The sequence below is a fragment of the Panthera uncia genome, assembly GCF_023721935.1.
Source record: "Panthera uncia isolate 11264 chromosome E2 unlocalized genomic scaffold, Puncia_PCG_1.0 HiC_scaffold_20, whole genome shotgun sequence".
In the NCBI taxonomy this organism is placed as follows: Eukaryota; Metazoa; Chordata; class Mammalia; order Carnivora; family Felidae; genus Panthera; species Panthera uncia.
In genome coordinates this window covers 9,005,329-9,023,353 of record NW_026057589.1, presented here as the reverse complement: position 1 = coordinate 9,023,353, position 18,025 = coordinate 9,005,329, and the positions used below count along the sequence as shown (strand labels likewise).

Sequence of the window (18,025 nt, the reverse complement as noted above, 5' to 3'; positions counted from 1 at the left end):
CATTCCCTTGGACAATGTTTATAACCTCCTGCAGGGTGGCATCAGAATATTCTAAAAATTTTTTTCATGTTTATTTATTTCTGAGACAGAGACAGAGCATGAACGGGGGAGGGTCAGAGAGGGAGACACAGAATCTGAAGCGGGCTCCAGGCTCTGAGCTGACAGCACAGAGCCTGACGCGGGGCTTGAACTCACAGACTGTGAGATCATGACCTGAGCCAGAGTCGGAAGCTCAACCAACTGAGCTACCCAGGTGCCCCAGGCATCAATTCTAATGTTTCCTTACACCTTACAGTGCTCTGAGGTTAACAGTTCTTACTGATGCCTTTGTAATGTAGGTCTGTAACATTTGACTGAAGCTTCCTGACCTGGGGGCCCAAGAGTATACGGTAGCTCAGAGTGGACCTTAGAGAAAGCTTGAAACTGTCTATATTGCTGACAACTTGAGGTTTACTATTGTAACCAAATCCACTTAGAGGAAGGATCTGTTCAACTAAATACTGTAGACCAAAGGCAACAAATCTGGATTTGTAATAAAATCTCTCCCATCTCGGGCAGATACATCAGCCAGCAATCAGCATCTTGAGCTAAGGAAAGTTTTAGAGGTCAACTACCAAAGTGAAAGCCAAGGTAGACAGAAGGTTTAGGATAGAATTCCCAAGTAGGGAAGAGGGAATTTCATGGTTAGCATTTAGGGGAGGAAATTCCTCTGCACATATTAGCCATGTTTAACATAGATGGTGAAGCCACCGCATCGGTTCAGCCCCAAATGTGGATAGGACATTCGTCACCCTGCTCCGAGTCACTGGTGGTGGAGACAGGAATGGAGAGGCATGGCGTGCTGTGATGAGCCACAGCAGCCCCAGTTTCCGTTAACCCCTGTGACTTGTCAAGGTGTTTAAGCAGTAGAAAGGAAGATTTAAAAAAATAAAGTGAGGAGCTCCTGATTCAAGTAAAGGTGACGGGAGGGAGAATAAGAAAACACAAAAGGCTAAAAGGAAACCGCACAAGCAGAGGCAGTGTCCTATGCTGGCTTCTAGTCCAGCACTTACAAACAGTAATTGGTGGCTGAGGCAGCAGGTTATCGAGGCAGGGCCAACGCACCCAAGTGGAGAGGAGCGCTTGGGCCCGAGCCTTCGAGGAACCCATCAAAAGCTGGCTCAATTCAGCAGCCATTCCTAACCAAATCAAAGAACACCACAGTGGCAAGGCTAACGTGATCTAAGGTGGGCCACGTAATCCATTCTGGACAATTCGGGTTTTACTAAGATATAGAACAATAATACCGACTTCTTGAGGGGGAGGAGGGCTGGAACAACGCGACGCCGGGCCTTCTGTATGTTCACATGCGCGTGGTCAAAACGCGACAGCCTCCTCGACAGACGGCATTTCTAGGGCTGCCCGCTCTGGAGCCTCGGGCATCTCATGATCAGGAGTCACAAATCCAAACGGCCACAGGGGCTGGGCAGGCAACGCAAGGGAAAGAAGCAGTCCATGTGGGGATGGCTGCGCCAGACAGCGTGTTCTCCTCCTGAACAGCGCAGCCCCTGCTCAGCTGCGGCTGACAGGATGTCTCACGGGGACGCAGGCCCAGAGTTGCCCGATGTCCCCAAAGCCAGAACTCTGAATTTCCACATCAACTCTCTTGCTTTTTCAATGCTGGCAGCAGACCAAAGCAAACACAGCTGCAGGCCGTGTCTGGCCCACAGGCCCCCCGGTTTGCAGGGAGAACTGTCCAGGTCCCACATTTGCAAGGCCTTAAGGCGAAAAAAAGTTCTGGCCGACCTGACCGGAGAACAGGCCGGGGAACTGTGACAGCTGGCAATGCCCTCCTCTGCTGACGAGAAGAGCACGGAGAGAAAACCAGAGGGTCTTTCCATTGGAAGCAAGCGTGGCCTTCAAGAAGCCCCAGACAGGAATCAAAGATGAGATCACTCAGGTGGCTCAAGAGGGAAAAGGATTTATTAGCCCATTTCCAGGGCGGGGTGCCAGGGGCAGTGGCTGGGTTCAGCGTTCTCACATTCAGAGGGAAGAGAAGGCAGCAGTGAAACCCTACCTGACTGCCCTCACTCATTCTGATCTACATAGCTTTGTGCTCACAAAAACCATCCTCTCCTCCTGCAGGGAGGACACAGGGCCGGGGATGCTGACGTAGGGGTTGGGAATGGCTTGGCTTTACTCTCAGCCTTTACAGGCAGGGCTCGGGCTGGCGACCCAGGGCATTTGCCATTGTGTGCATAAGGAGTAAAACTTGGGTTAGAAGGAAAGGGCGGAGGGAGCTGGCAAGCCATTCTGACGGTCTGCACCAACCCCACAGTGTGGGCTGCTCCTACTCCTTGACGCTTCTGGGAGATTTTAACTTTATTTATAAAGAAGACAAAAATCCAAGCAGCATTAATTTAGGGGAACAAAGAAAGGTTCAAAAAACAAAACAAAACGTGGAGGGGCAGGACAAGGAGTTGATGAGCATCCAGAAGAGGAGGAGAACCAGTAGGAAGAAGTAGGAAGAACCAGTATTCCACCCAGTGCCGAATGTGCTTCTGTGTCTCTGCGGCCCCGGAGGCCCTTCCTTCCCACTCCCCGGCTGGTGGCCAGACAGCAGAGGGGACGCCAGAGTGACGTGAAGATGAGCCCCGGGGCCCTGTCTGGCTGCTGACATGGGGGGGTGCCGTGGATTTTTTTTACCCCAATCAATTCCTCCCACCTTCACCATCACCGAGTGAAGAAATTTTTAACTCTCCTGTCCAAAGTCCTCTGAGAATTTCTTCACTTTCAGGAGGTCCTCTGCATTCACGGTGGGCCGAGTGGTAGCCAGAGACCGGAGCATGTCCGACTGCAAAGACAAGGGCATGAAGCTGAGGAGCCAGGCTCCAGGTCCTCGGCCTCCCCGTGTCACAGAGCCATGTGGTCCAGGGCAGGAAGAGGCCTCCCCTCGTGGTCACTCCCAGCCCCAAGTGCAAAGCTCCCCTTGGTTGCCCAGCTTCTGCTTGAATGTCTCCTGTGACAGGACAGCTCTTCCCTCCTGAGGCGGCTCATGTCGTTTCCAAACAGGCCCACTCCTCATCTGAGAGAATCCAAGCTCCCCTCATCTCTTAACTCCCACGAGAAGCTCTTTCTGACTCCACACCCACCACACCAGCCGCACTGGCAGGACACCTGCCACACACAACAGGCAAGACCGTCAGCAAGACCAGGATGAGGAAAGGGCCAGACTAGTTCCATGAGGCTGCCTGTGCAACAGCATCAAAGCAAACTGCTGAAAGACACGGTCTCCTTCTGGGCACAAAGCAAGCCAAACCCGCGGAATGATGCAGTCACACCAGCTGGCCTTTTTTCTTGCTGAAGAAAGTAAAATGCTAACACTATGGCCTCATCCTGGGCCCGCAGTAAGTCTAATGGCAGGAGCTCCAGCTACCCAGAGCCCCATCGGCCATTCTGTTTGGGAGGAGGTACAACAGCCCAGGACAGAGAAGCAGAGCTTATTTTCAGACCCAAGGCCCCAAATTTTCTGGTCTCCGTGCAATCCCTGGCCCAGCCAGCTGCTTACCATGCAAACCACAGGCTCTAAGAGTTTGTCACCAGGGACATCCATCCAAGTCATCTCCATGGCCTCTGGGTCCCCTGGGGAACATGGGGTCAGGAGGTCATCGATCATAACGCTAGGGTTGGTGCGGGAAGGGCCACAGACCTGAAATCAGAGGAGTCTGGCTGGAGGGGTTGCCCCTCAGCGCTTGGGGAAGAGACAGGTTGCCTCAGGTTCTGAGTCATGAAGAGAAGGGAATGGTAGGGAATGAACGCACGCCTGGGTTTCGAGGTCATCAGTCTGAGAAGGCAATGACTCCTTCAAAACTCGGGTTGGTAGTCAAAGTAGCTCGAAGTAGGATCTCAGAGGTTTGTGATTAGCCTGCTATTCCAGGCGCTGTTCTCCAGAATCTGTTTGGGGTCCAGAGTGCCCTGATATCTTCCTCTTGCTCGTCCACTCCGTCAGATCTCACCACAAATGCAGTGACATCAGAAATGTCTTTCCAACCAGTCTGCTTTATTGGCAACATCCCCCTGAATATCCCCGAGGCTAAGTCCCTCCTTCCTTCAACTGTTGACTCAAATGTCACCTGGGGTGATGTACCCCTTAAGAGTACAACCTGGGGGCGCCTGGGTGGCTCAGTCGGTTGAGTGTCCGGCTTCGGCTCAGGTCATGATCTCGCAGTCCGTGAGTTCGAGCCCCGCGTCGGGCTCTGTGCTGACAGCTCAGAGCCTGGAGCCTGCTTCAGATTCTGTGTCCCCCTCTCTCTCTGCCCCTCCCCCACTCATGCTCTGTCTCTCTCTGTCTCAGAAATAAACATTAAAAAAATAATAATAGGGGTGCCTGGGTGGCTCAGTCAGTTGGGCATCCGACTTCAGCTCAGGTCACGATCTCGCAGTCCGTGAGTTCGAGCCCAGCGTCGGGCTCTGGGCTGATGGCTCAGAGCCTGGAGCCTGCTTCCGATTCTGTCTCCCTCTCTCTCTGCCCCTCCCCCGTTCATGCTCCGTCTCTCTGTCTCAAAAATAAACGTTAAAAAAAAAAAAATTTTTTTTAAATTAAAAAAAAAAAAAAAGAGTACAACCTGCCCACCACGCTCCAAACTCCAGAACACCAGACGCCCTCCCCTGCTCTGTCCTTCCCCTCATCACCCTCAAAGAGACAAATTTCACCCCAACTAGACAGGAGGCTCCTACAAGGCAGAGATTTATTCTGCTCTGGTCACAAATGTCTCCCTGGCTCCTAGAACAGCACCAGGCGCAGAGTAGGACCCTTGGCCGACACTGGGCAGAGATGTGCTGTGTGAAACGAGATCCTCCTTCTAGCGTGTGATTTTGTGCCCAACATTTTTCACACATCGAGTGGGGCCCCACATGTGGCGGCACAGCCGGGGGTGGCAGAGGTGGCTGCCGTGGCCTCTGGCTTCACAGTCTGAGGTAGTCACACTCAAGCAAGAACTACAGGAAAGGACGGAGCAGGGGCAACCACAGCCCCTGGAGCCAGAGGGCTCATTTTGTACTTGCCCTTGATTCTCCAAGAGACCAAAGATGTATCATCACCTGAGCAGCCAAGCTGCGGGCCAAGAAAACAGATATCCATGTTCCTATGACACTCCCTAAGCGACTCCCTGCCGGCCACTCACCTTTTTGAAGTGTGTTGCCGACTGTACTTTTCGAACAGGTTGCATGAGGGAGTCCCGCACAATGATGCTGATGTCAGCGCCTGAGTAGCCTTCCGTCTTCCGGGCCAGCTCATGGATGTTGGCATCAGTGAGGTTGTGGGGGGTGCTCCCCAGATGCAACCGGAACATCTGGGCACGGGCAGCCTCCTCGGGCAGCGGGATGTAAATCCGCTTTTCAAACCTAGAGAGCCAAGCACAGGGCAGGACTTGAGAGCAGATGGTACAACGGTCTTCATGGAGAAGGGCGTCGGGGTCCTCCCGAAGCTGGCCTCACCACGGACCCTGCTCGCCACGCAGACACGAAGAAGCCTCCACGGAAACGGGGTCGGGTTGCACCCACGGCTGCCAGCAGCAGGACTAACCACAGGTGGAGAAAGGCCTCAGCCCCTGGCTCCTACTGGGGAAGACTCACCTCCTTCTAATGGCTGAATCCAACACCCACGGGATGTTTGTGGCACCGAGAACCAGGGTCCCATCGTTGTTATTCCCCACCCCTGGGGAGAGAGGGGAACACAGATTCTGACCCAGAACACTCGCAAGGACCAGGCAGAATCCGTGGGAAGCACCCGATGCAGGACCATCCCTGTGCCACCACCGGCAGGGCCACAAGCAGCTCTGCGGGGCCCAGAGCCCCGAACCCTGTCTGGCCCGGGGAGGGCAGAGGGCCGGCAGCGGAGGCCACGGTGACCTCACTGAAGGCCTGGGGAGATGGAGCTGAGAACCGCTCCCCGGACATTTTCTCTCCTCCCTAAGGACAACCAGACCCAGCCGCGGCTAAACGATGAAGCCCGGGGCTGGCTCTAGGTAGACCGAGAACCAGGGAGGGCACCCGGCACTGGCACGCACCCTGCATCTGGACCAAGAACTCCGTTTTGATCCTTCGAGCAGCTTCGCTCTCATTTTCATTGCGGGACCCGCAGAGGGAATCCACCTCATCGATGAAGATGATGGAAGGCTTGTGCTGCCTGGCCAGCTCAAACAGGTTCTTGACTAGCCTGTGAAGGTGACAAGCGGGTCTGGGATCGGGACACCCACACACATGCCCGGCCAGGGGCCCAGTCACTGCTTCTCTCGCCTTTCCCACAGGCGGGTCAAGACTCCAGTCATGCTTGGATTTCAGAAAAAGTCATCACACATCCACTGGCAGCACTGTACCAGGGGGAACAGCCTGCCTTGGGGACAGCCTCACTCATTAGCTCTGAATTTAGGACAAGTCCCTTCCCCTCCGCTCAGCCTCAGTGCGATCTTCTGCAAAATGGGAGTCGGTGTGGGAAATAACTGAACCACATGAAGTCCCCAACAGGGGACACCCACCTGATACCCAGAGACTGCAAGCGCATTTATTTCCCTTCCCTTCACGAGGGCTCCTCTCTCCCAAGTTCCCAGTCAACGTCAGCACTCTTCGTCAGGACAGCGTCCCGTGCAACAAGCTAGCAAGATCCCCCTCTGCTGGCTACTTCTCCCTGACACCCAACAGCGGCTCCTCTGGGAGGTGCCGTGAGGGCAGGGCAGCAGGGCCTGGCAGCTGACTTACTTCTCACTCTCCCCCAACCACTTAGACATCAAGTCTGAGGAGGACACAGAGAAGAAGGTGGAGTTGTTGGCCTCTGTCGCCACCGCTTTGGCCAGGTAGGATTTGCCTGTGCCAGGGGGTCCAAAGAGCAGTATCCCTCGCCAAGGCGTACGCTTGCCTACGAGAAAGAACAAACTGAGGTGAGCTTCTTCCCGACTAGGGAAAGGGAACAGAGAAAAAGAGGAGACTTAAGGCGGGAGAGAAAAGTTCTACAAGACAACAGTTTCTAGAAACGAAGGAATAAAGGGAACTGAACAGCCTGCTGAGAACTTGCTCCCAGCCCCGGCTCGTGACCCCCAAGACCTTGCAAAGTGACACTGGCCGGCACTGGTTCCTGACCCTGATTACTCACTGGGGTGGTCAAGTCAAAGTTCTAGTCGCAAAGGTGTTTCTGACACCAGGGAGGAGCCAGATGACAGCGATGAGCAGGTCCCGAAGCCTCTCCCGACTCAGAGCCCGTGGGAAGGTCAGGCCCTCACCCACTGATGGCCAAGAGAGCCGAGTCGCTGCCTGCTCCTGGACACCTTCAGCGTGGAAGCCCTGAGCTGGCTTCCTCAAAAACCTGCTGCTTTTACTATCTGGACCTAAAGTAGCTCCACTCTTACCTGTGAACAAATGTGGGAATTTAATTGGCAAAATGACAGCTTCTTTGAGGGCCTCCTTGGCCCCCTCGAGCCCGGCCACATCATTCCACCGAATGTTGGGCTTCTCCATCACAACAGCACCTACAAGAGGCAAGCGGAGCCTTTGACCTGGAGGCTGACTGTGGAGCCTGAGCCGACCCTTCAGGGGTCCTCACCATGTCCCCCTCCCATTGCTGCAGGGCCTCAGGCCTCTTACCCATCAGTTGTTCCTGCAGTTTCTTTTTCTCTGGATTATCCCCTTCACTGTCACTATCGCTGCTGGGAAAGGAGACAGAAGAGGACATCTAAAGCGAGAGGCGGTTGGGCAAGGAGGCACTGAGAGCAAAGTCAGGCTCTGGCTGCTGGCCCAGTGGCAGAGACGCCTGTCCTGCTCAACAGTAGAGACCCACAAGCAGGTAACTCAAGAACATTCGGGCCGCCTGTTCTCGACACTCCCTCCACATCCTCTAGGAAATACTCCCGTCACCCATCCTTGTTTCTTCATTAAGGGAGCAAGAATAGAGATGTGTGCCCTCTCTAGAAGGCCGATGAGGGATGTGTGCTTTGGCTGGACTTCAGGAGCAGCTGGGGAGGCAGCTGGAGCTGTCCCCGGCCTTTCGCACAGACTTACAGCCAGATGGCAAGTGGCTGTGACTCAGAGAAGACGTGAAGTTTAAGTCTAAAGGGGAGCACTCAGGAAGGGAACATAGTCACTGGCCTCACCCCAGGGCCAGTCCCCTAATGGGACATAAGTGGTTGGCCCTCCTCAAAACTCTTCCAGCCCCCCCAAGATGCCTCACCCCCTGGCCCTCTTCCTCTCTTCTGAGAGCGCGTTCCCTGGCCTGGGCAAGCCCGTCCACCCGGGAGCCACGCCTCTCAGCTCTGGTGGGGCAGCTGACACATCACCTGCCTGTCTCCTGCTCCGTGACACTCCTGCCTGGGACCCTCCCCGTGGCCTCCAGGACACCACTGGCCTTGATGCTCAGCTACCTGGGATCTCTGTGGTGGGTAAACCACAGATGTGAGGAGAGAGGCTGCAGGGCGAGCACTGGCTTTGTAGCTGGAAACAGAAGCCCTGGGTGTGGGTCCAGACTCCATCAAGTACCGGCTCAGTGACCTAGACCGTATCTCTGAACTTGAGTGTGTTGCCCCATCGGTCAGATGAAGACAAGAACTCTGACTGTAACAGCGGCAGATACTTTTTCATCCTGACTGCAGGCAGAGCTCTCGGGGCTTTCCCCGTGTCCTCTCATTTGCTCCTTAGAGCAACACTGGGCGGGCAGGCCCGTTATCCCCCTTCTATAGAGGAGGAGCCTGGAGCCACAGGGGTCATGGCACTTGTCCACGGTCACTTGGCTAGGAAGTGGCAGAGCCAAGATATAGCCTGAGAGTCTGACTGCAGAATCCAAGGCCGGTGACCTCCACGCTGGCTCCCTGTTTCACTCACAGCTGAGGCACCGCCCACGGAAGTACTCTGCAAATCACCTGCGGAGAGCAGCTAGGGGCCTTGTCACTAGATGGGTGCAATTCCCCAGGAGGAAGGCGCTATGGAAGTCGAAGGCATCATGAGCACCAAGAATGGCAGGGAGGTGCTCACGGGGGCTCCGGTCCCGGCCGGGTCCTCCCCTCCTCCGTGCTCACCCCTTGCTCTCACTCTGATTTTCTTTGACTGGCTTCTTGCCATGCTTCTCTTTGTTTCGTAAATAATCCTTCAGCTTCTCCGCTCGGTCTAGGTACTGCATGCACTTGGCTCGAATGCTCTCCTTGGCCTTGTCGCTGTGTGCCTCATCTGCAAAAGGGGAATCAGAGAGGGGGTACCCGCTCTGCTCTTGCAGGGGTTCTGCAGCCGGGGAGGGCCCTGCTGTGACTCACATTTGATAGCGTGTAGGAAATACTCCACGGCATGCTGATAGAGCCGGAGTGCCTCCTCGTAATTCTTGGCTTTATCCTCTTCTGTGGCTTTTGTCACCAGGTCAATGGCTTTCTGGAAAGGCAAAGCAAGTACCTCAGTGCTTCCCAAGAGACCCAAAAAGCCCTTGGGGTCCCAGGCAGCAGGAATCCTGTGGATCTGTGGGTCGCACACCATTATGTCGGCCTCTATTTCCAACATGAACCAGAAAGGCCTTAAGAGGAAGCTTTAAATGACAGCCGTCCCTCTTCACAATGCACTCATAGAGTGAAAAGCAACTTCCTTCTCAATTTCGCTCTGGATTTCAGCAAGTGGAAACCTGATCAAATATCTCAGGTTAGAGCTCAAAGGGAGAATCCACTTTCTATTCCGTGCCTCAAGGGAAAGAAAGGTGGACCCGGACCCAGACCCAGCACCGGACCCAGTGCCTGGAACAGGGGAAACACCAGAACGAACTGACTGCTGTGCTGCTCAGCATGAAGGCCAGAAACCGCATTTGACCTCGAAGGCCAGAGAAGAGCCAGCCCTGAGTTTTATGAGACGGATGAAAGGGATCTCTACTTCCTTCTACTGGCCCAACTTGCTTCTCTAGGGTGAAAAGGGAAATTTGCTACTTAGGGAAGGGATGCTTGGACACATGGGCCAGTAAAGCAGTAGCTTCAGTGAGAAAAGTGCTTGCTTACCCCAGACCCAGATATGTGCTACCAATTAAGAGGAACGGTCCTCTGGAGTCTTGTAAGAACCCTTGAAAGTGTCTCTGTGAATCTCACAAACCCTGTAGGCCTGTGCTCTAGACTGAACCTAAAACACGCTGGATCTTTCAGGCAGCTGCCCCACACCTACATATCCAGTTTTAGAAACCATGGCTTCACCAACCCAGGAAGCATTACCAGAATTATCTTCCCCAAGCTGATGAGCACTAGACACGAGGCGGGCAGATCCCACTGTAAACACAAAGTTCCATCCACAGCAAACAATAAACCTCCTGATCAGCTCTTGGCAGGGCCCAGGCTTTGTGCAGCCCTTCCTCATCTGAAAGTAAGAGGTCTCCGAAGGACACAGCTAGTCCTACAAAACTAACAGACTGGAGTAGGTTAGGCCAGATTGATGAAAACTGAACTCACCAGGTTGAAAAGATGAGATAAGGTGAAGGGGGTGTTGGCTACTATTTTCAAGCTCTGCTACCTCCACTACCTAAAAATAGAGAATGACCAGGAGCCCAGAACCTTCTGGAATGATTAGCTTAAACAATTTTTTTACGTTTATTTATTTATTTTGAGAGAGAGCTAGTGGGGGAGGGGCAGAGAGGGGCGGGGGGAGAGAGAGAATCCCAAGCAGGCTCCACACTGTCAGTGCAGAGCTCAATGCGGGGCTCAGACTCACAAACCATGAGATCACGACCTGAGCTGAAAACTAAGAGTTGGACGCTGAACTGACTGAGCCACCCAGGCGCCCCCTGGAATGATTCATTTAAACACAAGCTTCTTGGGTCTACTCTCCCCAGACAGTGGCTCTTGAGCTAAGACATGAAACGAGTTCTCCTGTCCCTGATGGCTTCTCTTCTCCAGAACCAATATGCCCATCTCCTTGGACTTTTTCACTCTATATGCATTCTTGTTTGGGTCTGTCCTTTTGAAAGGCAGAGTTCAAAAAAGTAATCCAGGCATGCTCTGCCCACCGCCCCCCGCTTCTAGATACTTTATTAATTAATGCACCTAAGAGTACCTTAGGTCTTTTTGGCATCTGCATAGTGTTTCATGTACAAGAGGCCGCTGGTGCAATGTGAGAAGGAGTAGTTTTGCCTAACACAACGGTGAGGTGATAGATAAAACTGCCAGCCTGCCACAGCTCTCGTAACACAGATGGCAGAGGATGAGGGAGAAAGACAAGGGTAAGGAAGATGTGTGAACACAGGGGCTGGCAAACTTTCCGTAAAGGAGCGGACGGTAAATGTTAGACTTTCCTGGCCATACAATCTCTGTTAGCAGCTGGCTACTCAACTCTGCCTTTGTAGCCCAAAAGCAGCCCAAAAGTTCCGATAAAACTTTATTTATAGACACTGAAATTTGAATTTCATGATTTTCACGTGTCATGAGGTATCTTTTCCCAGCATTTTAAAAATATAAAAACCTACGACATTATGATAAGTGAGGGAAGCCAGTCAGTCACAAAGAACCACATATTGTATGATTCCAGTTATAGAAAATGCCCAGAATAGGCAAATCCATAGGGAAAGTAGATTAGTGTTGCCTAGGGTTGGGAGAGATAGAGGGTTTGGGGGATGACAGTAAAGGGTGTGGAGTTTCTTGGGGGGGATGAAGATATTTTAAAGTGTGGTGACGGTCACACAACTCTGAATAACTAAAAGCCATTGAATGATACACTTTGAATGTGGTTTATGTGGTGAGTTAGATCTTAGGGTTTTTTTTTTTTTTAAACGTAAAAACACTCTTAGCTCAAAGAAAAAAAATGTCTGAGCAGGTGGGATCTACAGGCGAAAATTTACAACCCCCTGCCCTAACAGATCACAGCTTGTGCTGGTGGACGGTGGTGTCTGGCTTTGGACCCTAACTAATTCCTGGCCTAGTACTCCGATTTATTCCAGGCCTGTTCCCACCTTTTCCTCCGCCTTCAGGAATCTGAATGCCACCCATCCTGTCCTGATCCAGCCAAACGCCCCTTCTTCCACGAAGTCTTGCCTAACTCCCTCACACGCTTTATCTGTCATGACTTACTGAGCACTTACTATGTAGCACACACTGTGCCAAAAACGCTTTACCTGAATTACTCAATCCGGAGCCAGTGTCACAACAACCCTACAGGGTACTACCCCATTTTACTGACAGGAAACGCGAAATTCCAAGATCAAGTAACTGGCCCAAGGTCACACGCCAATGAGCGGCAAAGCCAAGACCGAAGCCCAGGTCGAGGCCTGAGCATGTTTCTGTTGGCCGGCACAGCAGGACCGGCAGCACCTGGAGGGTGGGTCAGTCATGCATCCAGGTGGCGCCACCCCAGCACCACCAGGCAAGATCTAGGGAATGAATGAAGGGTCGCCGGCCGACGGGAAGAAATCGGGGCCCCGGGGAAGGAGCGGGGACTTGTCTTCAGGGAGGCAGGGAGGGAGGGCGAGTAGCCCGACTGCGGGGCCGAGCTTCCCGGGCGGCGCCGGTGCGGTCCGCGAGAGGCTGATCCCCGCGGTGGGACCTGGGCGCCGCCGGCTGCACTCGGCGGCCTCGGGGCTCGGCCCGACTCGGCCGGGGGGCGGGGGCGCGGGCGTTCTGGACAGGAAGCGGCCCGTGGCTCCGAGCGCGTGAAAACAAACAGGCGGAGGCGGCGACTGGGCGGCGGGGCGGGAGCCGCGGGGCCGGCGCTCCGAGCAGGCCGCCCGCCCGAGTGCTGGCTCGCAGGCCCCGCCGCGCCTCCTCCGGCCTCCGGAAGCCGAGCCCGGCCGCGCCGTGGTACCTGGAGGGTTGACGTTGTCATTTCATCTCCTGGGTCCGCCCCACACCCCGCGGCGCTTCTTGCGGCCTCGGTCCGGCCCCGGGTAGCCGAGCTGCTGGGTCCGGCGCGGGGACCCCGGCGGGTTGGCGCTGGGCGCGGGCAGGGCAGCCGCTCGCAGCGGGAGCGGAGTCGGAGGGCGAGCGAGGAGCACGGCCCAGAGCGGTCGGGCCCGAGCCGCGCGACTTCCCCCCAGCGGCCACAGCCGGCACTGCAGGCAGCCCTCCCGGCGGCCGGGGGTCTGTGCCGGCGAGGTCCGGGGTGGGGCCGGGCGGAGGGCGTGTTAGGGGTGTGTTAGGGGCGGGGAGCCCAGCGAGGGCTGGGGTGGGGTTGGGTGCGGGGCGTGGCCAGAGTCAGGACCGAATAGAAACCTCCAGTCCTAGACCCCATTGCTGTGAAATAGCGCCTGTAGGTCAGTTTTTCTTGCACAGTATAAGCCTAATTTCCCAGAGCTTCGGGTTTCTGATATTTAAGAGGATGTACTAAAATTAGTATCTTGTCTGGCTTTTGGGGGGAATGAATGAGCTAACTAATGTAAACACAGCGTACCCCACACTGGGGGGATTCAGCCTGTTAAGTATTATTATAATGCTGGTGGCTCTGTCTAAAGCCAGCTTTTTATTTTATTTTATTTTATTTTATTTTATTTTATTTTATTATTTTTATTATTTTATGTTTTAAAAGATTTTATTTTTTTAAGTAATTTCTACACCTAATGTGGGGCTCAAATTCACGACCCCAAGGTCAAGAGCTCCAAGTTCCACTTACTAAGCCAGCCTGGCACCCCTGTTTTTATTCTTGTTTGATTTTAGACTTTTTCCTCTTTTTAAATGTTTATGTATTTATTTTTGAGAGAAAGAGGCAGAGAGACAGAGAACCCCAAACGGACCCACACTGTCAGCTCAGAGCCCCACATGGGGCTTGAACTCACCAACCATGAGACCACGACCTGTGCCTAAATCAAGAGTCAGATGCTCAACCAACTGAGCCACCCAGGTGCCCGTTTTTGTTTTTTAATATTAGCCCTTCTACTTTTCTCTTTAGGAAAGCGGGTTTCTTCTTCTTCTTCTTCTTCTTCTTCTTCTTCTTCTTCTTCAGATTTTTATTTTTTTAAAGTAATCTCGACACCCAATGTGGGGCTTGAACTTAAAACCCCGAGATCAGGAGTCACATGTTCTACCAACCGAGCCAATCAGGCGCCCTGGGAACGTGGCTTTCATAAACCTCCAAAGCTGGGGGCTTTAGCCTGGTAAACTTCAGTATAGTTTCTGGGGATACAGCAATGATCAAAACAGGTCGAGGGCAGCCTACAGTTTGAGAAGATGATGTTCATCAGGAAAAATGACGTAGTAAGTGTGTTGAGGCCCATGTGTGAAAGCTCCTGAGTGTCTAACAGGCAACCTACATAAGATAGGTGGTCAGGAAAGGTTCCGTTTAAGAAAAGGTAACTCTAGCTCTAGTATGCAGAAGAGATTGCAAGGATGGAGTGACTATAGCATGTGAAGCTACTGCTATAGTCCAGAAGAATGAGGGAAGCCTGGACTAGGGGCAGGGCCATGGAGAGACATGCACAGAATAGAGAGAGTTTGGAAGGCAGATCATAAGCACACAAATGGGTTAGATTTGGGGTATGGTGAGGGGCAGGAAGGGACGGAGATGACACCTGGGTTGCTGGCCTCAGAGCCTGAGGAGATAGTGATAACACTGAAATAGAGACTATATTGAACAAAGACCAGGCTCAGGGGGGTGGAGGAGTGAGGAAGATCACAAATTTGAGGTGCATTTGAAATATCAAGGGTCAGTTAGGCATATGCCTCTGGAAGTCAGAATAAAGAGGTGGGAGATGTACGTCTGCGGGACGCGCGGGTATAGGTGGGAATGAGATCTCCTAGGGAAGAGCAGGGTGCAGGGGGAGGTGACGGGAGAGCCTAGGACAGAGCTTGGAAGTTTATCGACAAAGGAGAGGAGGATGAGCCTGCAAAAGCAGCTCAGAAAGACAGCTGGAGAGAGAGGATAGCCACAAGAGTGTCTTGAGAGCCAGGGAAGGAGCGCTGGATGAAAAGCGGGGAGCACAGTGTCTAACGCAGCTGAGAAGACAGACGGTGATACGAAGACACCAACCGCCTCAGCCAGAGATGTTTCAGTCAAGTGATGGGGCGGAAACCATACCACAGTGGGCCGGGTGAGAGCGGGTCACCAGGGGGCACAACTCTTTCAAGAAGTTTGGAGGAAAGGAAGGGAGCCCTAGAGCATTAGCTGCAGGAGCTGAGGGGTCCAGGAAGGAATTTGTGATGGTTTTTAATGGGAGAAGAGTTCAGCATATTTAAAAATCCAATAGGAGGAATCTAGTTGAGGAGGCTAATGAACGGGAATGGGATCAAAACAGATGTAAGAGGACTGGCTTTAGACATGATAGGTGCAGGGAAGAAGATAAACAGATGCCTACCTAGGTCAGCCAGAAGATAACAAATTGGGCGGGTACTTCTGGGTGGCTGCGGTTTTCTCAGGGAGCTAGGAGGAAAGAGAATCTGTTGCGAGAGGGACAGAGACAGAGGTGGGAGGCCTGGGGTTTGAGCAGAGTAAAGACGGTTTGAAACCCTTTCAAGTGAACCCAAAGTGAGCAGTGTTAAGGGCGTACCTGGTAAAGGCTGGCAACCTCTACAAATGTATAGAGGTCCCAATTTACCTTGGATTTTTCTCCCCAGGAGTCAGCTGCTCGGGCAGATGCAGGAAGAGAGCTGGGTTCCCCCAGGTGGCTGCTATGAAGACAGAGGAGCAAGGGATTCACAGGTTTTGGTGAGGGTGGTGCCGCAATGGTAGGCTGTGGAATCAGAGCTGGGAAAGGTGCGGGACCGACAAGAAGGTGAAAGAGTGGGTAGACTAGTTAAGGACCCAATAGACTGAAGGGTTGTCACAGTGGGGACGCACTGGAGAGAGATGCTTCAGTTATTGATTTCAGAAGATGCTCTGTTCCAGCAATAACAGTCTAGGGGGCGGCGGTGGGAGTGGGAGGATGGGGGAGCTGGGGTGAAAGGGCCATCGTCATACACGAGGAGGTTGAGGAACCAAAAGGCCAAGCAAGGTGCTGAGCGTGTCTGTGGACGGTGGAGTCAGGATAATGGCAGGAGTGGCAGGACAGGGTTTGCTGAGCCTGGGTGACACAGGGAGACACACACACGTACAAGTCATGGCTCCTCAGCTTCTACCCTGAACACTGCTCTTTCAGACACTAACAGAGCTGAGTGGGGAGGCTTTTATTTGCTGTTATGCACCTGACAAAGGCACTGCCCTTTTATTTATTTAAATTTTTAAAAGTTTGTTTGTTTAGAGAGAATGCGCACATGAGCTGGGAAGTAGACAGAGAGGGAGAGAATCCCAAGCAGGCACCGTGCTGTCAGCACAGAGCCCAATGTTGGGCTTGAACCCACAAACCGTAAGATCGTGAGCGGAGACGAAACCAGCAGTTGGAGGCTTAACCGACTGAGCCATCCAGGTGCCCCAAGGCCCAGACTTTTTAAATCATTGAGAGGGGAGGGCTGGGTCTTTTTCAGGGCTTGATAGGGGATCACTTCATATTTGCTGGATGTATTAATAATGAATTCATTAAGAAGAAATAAGGGACCCTAACTGACAGATGAGAGTGAGGCAGTTAGAGAACATACTAACCTCCCACACTAGACAGGGCTGCACAAGTTGGAAGACAGAATCAAAACACAAGTCCCTACAATTAAGGAGGGCTGTGTTAGTCTGCTAAGGCTGCCATAACAAAATACCACAGGTTGGGTGGCTTAAACAATAAAAACTCATTTTCTCCATGGTTCTGGAGGCTGGAAGTCCAAGATCAAGGTGTTAGCAGGGTTGGCTTCTTCTGAGGTCTTTTTTCTTGGCTTATAGATGGCGATGCTTTTGTTGTGTCCTTGCATGGTCTTTACTGTATGCACAGGCATCCCTTATCTTTGGTCAAGCTTCCCTTTTTTTATAAGGACACCAGTCAGATTGGACTAGGGCCCACCCCAACGGCCTAATTTTAACCGAATCACCTCGTTCAAGGCCCTATCTCCAACTACAGTCACATTCTGAGGCGTGGGGGGTTGGGTTCAGCACTTGAATTTGGTGGGACACATTCAGCCCATGGCAAGAGCTGGGTTTGAGATCCACTGGCTCTGTGCTCACGTTCTCTTTGCTCTGCCTACTCAGCTTTCTTGGGACTCTTGCTTAGCTGCTGTGTTCCAAGAGCCTGAAGTACACAGACTGACCCTGCTGACAAAGCAGAGTTTCTCAGAGGAAGCTCCCCATCCTGGAGGGAAGCTGCTTCCAACGGCAGCTTGGTCACCCATTTCTCCTTAAAGGATACCTTGAAAACAGACTCTGAGAACCCCTCAGTGCTGCAGTGGTGTGGCCATTGCTGGGGCTGGGGGAGTCAGTGGAAGAGGGAGAGGGGAAATAAAGGCATTAAATTTATTTGTGGGCTGGCACATGGAAGATGTTGAGGCTTCCTAAATCTGAATCAGATCAAGAACTTCCTATTCTAACTTTCTCACTAGAGCAGAAATCAGATTCTCAGCTCCCACACGTTAGAGCTCCCACACTTCAGGTAGAGAGTCATTGACTTGCAAATACACGGTTCCATTTGTTCTTTCTTGCACATCACTTTTCCAGATAGGATTCTGCTGATGCTGACAATGTGGCACTTGTGGTAAACCTGAGCTTGGACCAGTGAGTCAACTTTGCTTAGCTAATACAGCCTAGTAAGATCAGACTATACAAACGTCAGCATTCTAGGGCTCATGCCAAGGAGTAGATTCTTAACTTGGTTAAGGAGCCCTTGGATGGGGGCCGAGAGTGGTGTGGAAGAAGAGGAACAAACACTGAGTTCAGGTGAATAACAGTTCGGGAAGGTAGGGCCAGGCCAAAATCTCAAGCAAAGTGAGTAATGGACACCCAAATAAATGGAGCACTGATGATTCCTAATATGATTCCCGAGAAACCATCTCCCCTCTTCTGTGTGACTCAAAGTATAATAAAGCTCAGACTGATCCAATGATTAAGCTCCTGTCAGTGAAAGTCAGTGATGGAACTAGAACAACAACTAGGTTTTTAGGAATTTGGAGTTGCCCTAAATCTGCTTAAAAATGGCACCAGAAGAGACTGATGAGACATGACCATCAAATGCCACATGTGATACTGGATAGGATCCTTTGCCAGAAAGGAAAAGGAG

At 52.6% G+C, this 18,025-nt stretch overlaps 1 protein-coding gene across 2 annotated transcripts; it reads right to left on the bottom strand.

The window, feature by feature from the left end:
• Positions 1 to 1,944: 1,944 nt before the first annotated feature.
• On the bottom strand, positions 1,945 to 12,992 carry VPS4A (vacuolar protein sorting 4 homolog A). Of its 2 annotated transcripts, none has more exons than XM_049622443.1 (11): positions 12,772 to 12,992; positions 9,270 to 9,381; positions 9,039 to 9,186; positions 7,615 to 7,673; positions 7,380 to 7,499; positions 6,736 to 6,892; positions 6,048 to 6,196; positions 5,614 to 5,695; positions 5,163 to 5,382; positions 3,548 to 3,688; positions 1,945 to 2,833 (listed from the first exon to the last, which is right to left on the bottom strand). In XM_049622443.1, exons 1-11 carry the CDS (start codon positions 12,790 to 12,792, stop codon positions 2,732 to 2,734), a joined length of 1,311 nt encoding a protein of 436 aa, XP_049478400.1. In that variant the 5' UTR covers positions 12,793 to 12,992; the 3' UTR covers positions 1,945 to 2,731. The 2 variants fall into 2 exon arrangements, with proteins under 2 accessions (XP_049478400.1, XP_049478399.1); XM_049622442.1 differs by having other exon boundaries at positions 7,615 to 7,676; positions 12,772 to 12,991.
• Between the last annotated feature and the right edge of the window lie 5,033 nt (positions 12,993 to 18,025).

Excerpts from the sequence above, each read along its gene's own strand:
- VPS4A (XM_049622442.1), bottom strand. The coding sequence starts at position 12,792 with ATGACAACGTCAACCCTCCAG. Across the intron at positions 9,382-12,771 it reads TGACAACGTCAACCCTCCAG|AAAGCCATTGACCTGGTGAC; the intron begins GTACCACGGCGC and ends TTGCCTTTCCAG. Across the intron at positions 7,500-7,614 it reads ACTGCAGGAACAACTGATGG|GTGCTGTTGTGATGGAGAAG; the intron begins GTAAGAGGCCTG and ends TGCCTCTTGTAG.